At 35.9% G+C, this 9,875-nt stretch overlaps 1 protein-coding gene across 1 annotated transcript; it reads left to right on the forward strand.

Annotated features, from left to right (window-relative positions):
* Positions 2,556 to 5,783, forward strand: LOC18601687 (receptor-like protein kinase FERONIA). The gene has a single exon (XM_018119520.1). It carries the CDS (start codon positions 2,724 to 2,726, stop codon positions 5,325 to 5,327), a length of 2,604 nt encoding a protein of 867 aa, XP_017975009.1. The 5' UTR covers positions 2,556 to 2,723; the 3' UTR covers positions 5,328 to 5,783.

Genomic DNA, 9,875 nt, shown 5'->3' on the forward strand with positions numbered 1-9,875 from the left:
CTGGCCCAACATCATGCAATACATAACAATACGTCACCATAGGTACTCTATTCCATATACATACAAACCACTCACGCAATGACTCAACAGAAGATATGCATTATACAATTCATGCACCGCGTATAACCCACTCTCCCAATACCTAATAATAGGTCACCCAATGCCTAACATCCACTCACAAAGTTGTTCAGCATAATATAACTTAAACGAAGCAAATAACTCAAGAAAATATGTGCTAAATGAAAATAAAAATTGTTATAAATTTTATTAAAAAGACCCCCCAAAAATACAAGGAGATGATACAAAAAAAATAAACCTTAGTTCATTTCTTCATAAGTTCATCTACTTTGTACTCTATCTCAGCAAGAATCTTTTCGTTGCTTGGGATGGCAGCCTCCAAGTCAAAAGTCCTTTGCATCGAGTTGTCGATGATGACTTGCATCTCCTGCTGGAATATGTGCAACTGGTCCCTCACACTCAAAGGCACCTCTTTCTCTTCGGAGGCTGCCTCTTTCCCCTTCTCGACTCTTGGATCTCTAGATGTCATTTTTCAATTATCTGAGATTACTTAAGATAATTGAATTTGATTCAAATGGTTAATGGTTCCCTTTATTTATAGGCATGAAAGCTGACTCTTCATTTTCTACACCCATATCAGTGTAATGAATGAGGGCTGAATTGGTTATTAAGTACCTATTCGGCCTGCCCTTTCATCTTATCTATCTCTTAAAAGCAAAAGCTAGGCCAAACATCATTTTCAAAGAAATTCTTAATAAAAAATAGCTTAAAGGTTTTGTCTCTTTTTCACTAATCAAAAAGGATTTTAATGTTACCTCTTTTCTCTTTTCCAAAAAATTCGTTATCGCTTCCTCTTTTCTTTTTTTTTTTAATTTAAGCATCATGGTAGACTAACCAAAATCTAATACTATTGCTACTATACAAGTCTGAAATTATATATAAACTTTAAGAATTACATTAGAGCTTATTAGGTTATTAAATATGACACTCAATATCCTTTTATGGTAATTTTAACGAAATTACAACTTATATAATTTAATTTGTTAAACAGTTTACCAAACAGCTTTAGCCTATTTCTCTTCTAATTTTACACAATTTGTTATTAAGATGGCAGAATCAGTAGATAATCACCTTCAGCATTAGGTAGCTAAAGTCACACAATGCCTACAAACAAGTCACGCAATGCTCAACTAATATTCAGTCACGTAACGCCTGTCACATAACGATCAATAAATATTAAGTCACGTAATGCCTATAAAGAACTCACGCAATGCTCAACAAATATTCAGTCAGGTAATATTCAGTCACGTAATACTTGTCACGCAACGCTCAACATATATTCAGTCACGTAATGCCTATAAAGAACTCACGCAATGCTCAACAAATATTTAGGCACCTAATGCCAAATAAACAGGTAACGATTCCTAATATCCAATCACACACCCTAATATCCAGTGACTCAATGCCTAATAAATATTCACGCATCGCCTATAAAATTGATTGATTTCACTACCCCTGGATAGATTTAAGTTTCCAAACTCATATAATTTACCCGTTAACTTTTTCGTTCTATGAATAACCTTAAATAAATGCAAGAACTCATAACAAATACCTTGATGTCATCTTTGTACTTTGGGATCGTGAGAAAGTTGGCTGCTGATGTAGACCTCGATGGTGTTGGAGAACTGGACGGAGGGATAGCTAAATCTAAATCGAGATTTAATTTTGAAATTTTAAGCTGAATGGTGAGAGAGCAGAAAGAAAGAAACTAAGACGGGCCTTCACTTGGATTAATTGGATTAAAGAGTATTCTTGTCAAGTCGTGCTAAAAATTGGCTAAAAACAGTTAAAATTATAGAGACGGTCATATTTAAAGTCACCTTCCTATGAAGGTCATTTCTCACGATTTTCTCTTTCTTTTTTATATTAATAGCAAATAGTAAGAGATCTGATAGAAAGATTCTCACCAACCCAAAGTAATAATAATACAAATTATGAGTTCTATTTGAAGCATAATTTCTAGACACTACACTGTAATTGTCAAAAAAAGATATACAAACGATAAATTTATCTATGTTCCTCTGATGCACAAATTTATCTGAACTTCTTTAGAAATAGCTAGGCTGGAAAATAAATTAGCTTGGTGAGTATTTGCTTAAACTAGTAGCAAATATGCTTATTCTAATAAGAGATAAAGAACCCTATCACACAGTTTTCTTCTTTGGTTAACTCTACTTGCTCTTATAAGGGAAAGCACAGCTTTTCAGAGTGATTGGATTGCATCGTGCTGCTCTTACGTAAAATGAACTGAATTATTGGAATGATAAAAGCATAAAGAAACAAGGCTTGAGGCTTAAAAAGAAATGGAGTAAAGAGGGGTGAAATCTTTAGAAAAAGAGGTGGGGCAAGGCTGCTCGGCCCCATCATCAAGTTAATTGATCAATGAGAACATCTTTTGCAGATTCACACTACTTTATTTACCTTAAGTATCAATCTTCTTTTTCCACACGATAGGTTGGGTGGTGAAACACGTCTAGGCCTTGCCAAATATTCTAGACAATGTAGATTTACGCGAACAGAATCATAATCCTAGGCTTTATTTGCAAAAGTAGGCACTTACTCCAAAATTTAAGACTTATGCCCCCCTGCTTCAATATTTCGAGGAAAGATTAGCGTAATAGTACTGTTAATCCGTCTTGTCTTCCATGAGAGACCTTTCAATTATTATCGCTACCCTCTCCCTCTTCTTTTCGCTTCAGCATGTTGCCATTTGTGCACAAATTTACACCCCACCTGATAATATTGCTCTAGACTGTGGCTCCTCAACTTCAGGCAATTCAGCAGTGCCAGGTGGTCGTAAATGGACAGGGGACAAGGACTCAAAGGTGGCTCTCATTGAAGAATCTTCTAGCAAATCAGTATCTGCCACCGCCCTCTCCCAAAGCAGCTCCATCCTTAGAGTCCCTTACTTGACTGCAAGAATATCTATATCCCAATTCACCTACGTGTTTCCAGTTACTGCTGGACAAAAATTTATCAGACTTCATTTCTATCCTGCTCAGTACCAAGGCTTTGACAGGTCTAAAAACTTTTTCTCTGTCAAGGTAGGGTCTTATTCACTACTCAATAACTTCAGTGCTTCTCTTACTGCTCAGTATTTAGGGGAAGCATCATTTTTTAAAGAGTTCTGTGTAAACTTGGAGCAGAATCAAAGCCTCACTGTAACTTTTACTCCTTCTATGAGCATGTCTTATGCTTTTATCAATGGAATCGAGGTTGTTTCAATGCCAACCAACCTCTACTACTCTCGTTTAGATGATCAAGGCCTTCCTTTCATAGGTCAAGAAGCACAGTTCCAGATTAATAACTACACAGCACTTGAGAATGTTCATCGATTGAACATTGGGGGCAACTCAATCCCCGCCGTGAACGATACTGGCATGTACAGAAACTGGTATGATGACTACTTTTATCTGGTGCCAGCTGGCGTTGTAGCCAGTAACACGAGTATTAAACTTGATTATTCTATCATACCACAATACACTGCACCAGATGATGTGTATAGAACAGCTAGATCAATGGGAAGCAACAGAACAGAGAACTTGTTGTACAATTTAACATGGAGGTTACCCGTTGATTCTGGATTCAGGTATCTTGTTAGACTCCATTTCTGTGAATTTGATCCATATGTAGAAACTGTGAGTGATAGGCGATTTAGCATCTACATAGATAATAAGACCGCAGAGGCAGCATTTGATGTGATGGAAGCTTCTGGTGGTAAAGGGAGACCAATGTATAAAGACTATGTGGTGATGATTGGGAACACTGGAGATAAAAGTGAGTATACCCTCTTCATAGCTCTACATCCTAAAAATTTATTTAGTGCTTATGCAGATGGTTTCCTGAATGGACTTGAAGTCTTCAAACTGAACAACTCTGGTGGCAATCTTGCTGGACCGAATCCTGCGCCACAGGCCCCACCCGCTGGCAATGAGGAATCAAGTCCGAAAGCAAAGAAGTCCAACACAAAGAGGAAATTGCTCTTTTCAATTGGTGGATGTGGGATAGGCTTGTTAATTATACTAGTTTTATTATGTTGTATCATTGTTTGGCGACACAGAAAGATGCACTGGTATGGTGCCTACTGTAAAGGATCAAGGTTTTGCTGCTGGATGGATCCTTACAAAAGGAAATCATTTTGGGCAAAATCCTCATCATTGCCTGATGAATTGTGCCGTCACTTTTCGCTAGATGAGATCAAAGCTGCAACTAGTGACTTCCATGAAGCTTTGATTATTGGGGTAGGTGGTTTTGGCAATGTATACAAAGGTTTCTTGGATAATGGTGAAACAATAGCTGCCATCAAGCGCTTGAATCCTTTGTCTAGACAAGGTGCAAGGGAGTTCAAGACTGAGATTGAGATGCTCTCCCAGCTTCGGCACATCCATTTGGTCTCCCTGATTGGATATTGCAATGACAATTCTGAGATGATCCTGGTGTACGATTACATGATCAATGGTACTCTACGTGATCACCTATATGACACCAAAAATGATCCTCTAACATGGAAGCAAAGACTCAAGATATGCCATGGGGCAGCTATTGGATTGAACTACCTTCATACAGAAGTGAAATATACTATAATTCATCGTGATGTGAAGACAAGCAACATTCTCCTGGATGAGAAATTTAGTGCTAAAGTTTCCGATTTTGGGTTGTCTAAGATGGACCCCAAAATTGACGTGGTCAATACTGGAGTAAAGGGCACGTGGGGATACTTAGATCCTGAGTATGCTCGGGGGCATGCATTAACTGAAAAATCAGATGTTTATTCATTTGGTGTAGTACTATTTGAAGTATTATGCGCAAGGAAGGCTCTGGATCAAAAATTGGCAGTTGATCAAGTGAATCTAGCTCATTGGGTTAAAAAATGCATTGCTGATGGAACTCTTTATCAAATCATTGATCCACGACTAAGGGGAAAGATATCTCCAGAGTGTTTTAAGGTGTTTGTAGAAATTGCAGAAAGTTGCATACAAGAAGCGGGAGTCAATAGGCCACTGATGAATGATGTAATGGAAAAGCTAGGATTTGCGCTGGAGTTACAAGAGACTGCTGATGCTGGAAAAGAGAAGATCAATCCTGCTGGTGAACATAGCTACCAGGATATATTGTTCCCCCTTGCTCGTGACATCGATGTTGATACTTTAGGTTCTAATGTTATTGCAGCTCCTAATCCCGTTCACGATTCGGGCAGTTCTTTGTCTTATGACATATTCTCAAGTACCATTAGCCCAAAAGAATTGTGATGACTAGTTGGTGATATCTGGAGCTGTTGGTGTTTCTTTTTACATCTCTGTTTCATATCAGTTTGTTGAGCTTTATGTTATGATCTTTAGCATTTTAGGGTTGACATAAGAAAGGAAGTACGAGAGGCAGGTTTTATTTTCATTGATGCATACAGGAAGACAGCACTATGTTGAGTCTGTTATTGGGTTGAATTTCTGGTGAAAGAAAACAACCCCATTTTGTTTAATGTGGGGTATGATAGTATTAGGGTATGATATTTATATTCCTAGGAGAGGATGTTAAATGTTTTTGATTTGATAATGTGTGTACGAAGGAAGTATCTTACTGTAAGGTGGTCAAATTGCTTTAGGTATGAGCAGTTCACGATGTGTGGACTGTCTCCTCCCCTTTCCTTTTTTAATAGTTTGGCTTTTTGCTATTGACTGCTTATGAATCAGCTTTTTTGATACGTAATATATCGACTTTGATTGAAAAAAAAAAAGAAAAACCGAAGACTAAGGAAGTCATTCCTTTCCTTTTGGCTTTCCAGCTTTAACTTAGAAAAGATGGCAATATATTTACTATTCTTATTATTATTAGTTTTGGAAAGAGATCGGGTCAGAAAAGAGAGATGGAATCAAGTTAAAGTTGATAGACTTGTTATGCAAAACTGCAGAATACCAACCAAAATTTTATTGAATTGTAATCTTAATTAGAGTTTACTCCTATTTTAAATAAAATGTTTACTTTCTAAAAACACAAAAATTTAGGAATGAGGTATTTTGTTATTTATTTTATAATTCTTAAAAGTTGTAAAAACTAAAAGAGATTAATTAATGAAAGACAATATTGAAAAAAATATTTTATATCTTTTAAAAATAAATATTATTTTGAAATATCTTATAATAATAAAATGAGCATTAAACTTGCAATCTTCTCAATCATTGTCTTGGTTTTTATGTCATTTCGTGGAATTCCTACTTCTTGGATGCTTATGTTATCATACATCGATTGATGGATTATTTTCTCATTCTTGGATGAATAAAATATTAATTTGGTCCATATAAGGTGGCCATAATTTCCATACTTCTCTCTCCCTTAGCTCTTGATCTGTAAATTACGTGACTTTGCCAAGTGAGAGAGGTAGGGAAAAAGAAAGAAAGAAAGAAAGAAAAGATGGGGTTTGATCAGAAGAAAAAAGGAGAAATTTATCTGGCGTTTGTGTTGATGATAATACTCCTGAAATCGAATAGTTGTAGAGCTGCGCTTCTAGTGAAGAGTAACACCACTTATCAGCGCAATGGCCGCCTTGACGAATGCCGAATTGCACAAGATTTGGAGCTGGAGTTGGACTTGCCGATCAGTTCAAACGTTATCAGAATCCTCCAGGGTGGTAGCGGCACAGTAACTGGTGGCACGCCCAATCGTAATAGACCAGCTCAAAATAATTGCCCAACTGCATACGGAAATTGTATTGCCAACGGAGGTAACGCTGACTGTAGGAACCTATACTCTTGCGGCCGACTGCAACAAGGTTAAGTCCCTACGGTAGCGGGGAACCGTCAATATCAACTCTATGTCCTGCCTGCTTTTGGATGCTCCTTCTGTGCGTTATGTCCCTTTCATCTTTGTGTGCTTTTATGCGAGTTTACTTTTCCTGCAGCATGATTCCTGTCGTTATTAGAAGTGTGACGGTAATGATGGGTTTGATTATGGATGGTATCATCAAAATACGCAATGAAAAGAAAATTAAAAATTTTATAACTAAACAACCAAGACATGCTTTCACCCATGGATCATTTTAGTGATATTTAACATATAAAAGTACAAAATAAATTATTGTTTAGAAGTTACCTTGTCATGTAATTTCGTAATCACGATAGCACTTTTCAAAGTAATCCCGTAAACACCACAAGGAGCAAAAACCCTAGCCAATCAAGTGTTTGGCCTCCAATGGTAGTACACACGATTGCACTTGAACCTTCAACAAAGGAAAGAGTTTTTAACTATACTTTGTACTGGCAAAGAAGACAACAATTGCCATTTTCTTCTTTTTCACAATTTTAGCCGAACTTCTCTTGAAAATTGCTTCATAAGCAATTTTATCTTTCACACAAAGGGAGTGGTGGCAAAGAAAGAAAATGTTTTTCTTTTTTTGACAAAAACCACGTTTTCCTCAATTGTGAAAAACTCTCATATGGAAAATAGTTAAAATGTGACTTATATAGTTAGGTTAAAATAACTTCAATTTTATAATTAAGCCCTCAATATTATAACACATTATAATATTGGGCCCATTACTTAGTTAAACTCTTTTAATTAAGTCATTGAAAATTAAAATCAAAATTAATTTCCTTTATATTTTGCAATCAAGGCCTTGTAATTATAACTATTTATAATTATGCCAAAAACTTAATTAAACTCTTTTAATTAAGTTTATAGAAGTTAATTACCTAGCATGTGATTTAAGTCTAACTTAAATCGTCACTTTTCCAATTTAATTCAAATGCAATTATTGTGTGTGACCCATTAAGTTCTCAACATGTTGGCAATGGAATTGATTAATGACTTAATTGATTAATATAAATTTCAATCAATTAATTTATAATCAATTCCATAGATAAAGATTGGCATCTAGCAACGCATCATGGCCACCCAATTGTTGGGAGAGTCAAAGGGTTATTTGACAACCTTTCAGTGTGCAGCCTATCAGTGTAATTCATTCCCTCATCATATATCCCGAAGATGATAAGAGCTTGGTACAATGTCTGCTCTTATTGAACTTCATATTTGTTCTTGCAATTATAGCATTAGCTTTATAAAGAGTTATGAAACCTTTTTCATTATCTTTATGTCGCCTTGGCCAAGGACTTCAATAAGCTAATGTTAACCAAGAATTGATAGGATATGTCATCTAAAACACTTGAGGTAATGATTCCTATCTTGACCACTCATTTGCCGTCACATGCTTCATACTATACCCAAAAGCATCCTGTTTTGGCATCCTTGGTTAGGCAACCGTAGGGATGAAATCAAAGTATAGCACTCCACACATAAGACAACCTGGTATCTCAAGTTTAGGGAGTATTTACACGACTGACACATGAGAAGTGTTGGATGGACACTAGAGTGTATTACCAAATGCACTTCTCATGGCGAGTCATGTTCAGTGAACTTGCTCTCCCAAGCAAGCACCTATAATCTGGTTCCAAGTATCTCTATTCTTCAATCTATGAGATCAATTGCTTACTTCCAAAATAAGGAACATAGAATATACCAGTCTCTAAGCATCACTGATGTCTAGTCTTAATGATACATTTACCAGGAACATTTTTGAGATTATGCTTTAATGCATAGGAATCTCATAACTACAACCCATTACAATTTCCTTGCAAGGCATATTATTCTCATGGATTTCATCCAATTAAACTTATAACTCATTATAATTGATGTCTTATTGATGAAGAAAAACCTCTAATCATTCAATATGAATGATTCTGTTGCATGATTGGAATCAAGCCTTAACCAATCTCATTTGGCTGCAGGGCTAATCCCAACAGGTAATTAGGCCAAACAAGTATGAATGGAAAGAAATTAAATTACCCCTACAGTTGTATCAGTTTACTAATAATGATATCGTTTGGTAAGGATTTTTTGTCTCCAGATTTTGGTTCGATCAACCATTTTTTGACGTCCAAATTCACTACATCTAAATGTCATTACTATAAATTTAAGCCACTCCAGATATTTTCAATAATTTCTTTTTTCTTTCTTCAGCAAGTGGGAAGAATTTAAAGAGGAGTATAATAAGAAAAAAAATTCAAAATTGCAATAAAGAAATTGTTAATCTTATATTAAAAATTCACATTCTATATTATTGTTATTTCAGCACTCGGCTTAATTCTTGTTGACTTCGCCACTGCCGCTGTTAATCCGTAAATTAGGGTCCTTATCTTAAATTTAGTTATTGTTGATGGTCGGACTAGAATCGCTATGCAACTTGGAGTTTGGACCTATTTTCCACCTTTGTATCTATCTTTGTTAGTAGGTTTTGTTTTGAAGAGTTTGAATACTCTATCTGATGATTTTATTCATGAGGCATGGTGTGCTTAAATACAAATGGTGATGGTGATAACAAGGAAATATATATTTACAATAAGTGGTTGCCTAAGGTAAAGGCATGGATTATGCCACAGTTTAAGAAATCAATTACATTGGTTATGTTGTTGACTAAGGAATCAATTAGTCAATGATTATCCAAAAAGATCTCAAGTCAAATCTCTTTCATTACTCCCCCTCAAGTTGGAGCATGTAAATTGGTAATGCCCAACTTGGCCAACAGATCATGGAATCGATTTCGTCCAAGAGCCTTGGTGAAAATGTCTGCTAATTGAAAGTGTGTTGAAATCGACTTAGGAACAAGGATCTTTCACTGAACATGCTGTCTGATAAAGTGACAATCTATTTCGATATGTTTGGTGCGTTCATGAAAATTGGATTTGCTACGATATGAATTGCACCCTAATTATCACAAAATAATGAAATTGGTGTTGGATGAGAAATGCGCA

The sequence above is a fragment of the Theobroma cacao genome, chromosome 4, assembly GCF_000208745.1.
Source record: "Theobroma cacao cultivar B97-61/B2 chromosome 4, Criollo_cocoa_genome_V2, whole genome shotgun sequence".
Classification (NCBI taxonomy): Eukaryota; Viridiplantae; Streptophyta; class Magnoliopsida; order Malvales; family Malvaceae; genus Theobroma; species Theobroma cacao.

Excerpts from the sequence above, each read along its gene's own strand:
- LOC18601687 (XM_018119520.1), top strand. The coding sequence starts at position 2,724 with ATGAGAGACCTTTCAATTATTATCGCTACCCTCTCCCTCTTCTTTTCG.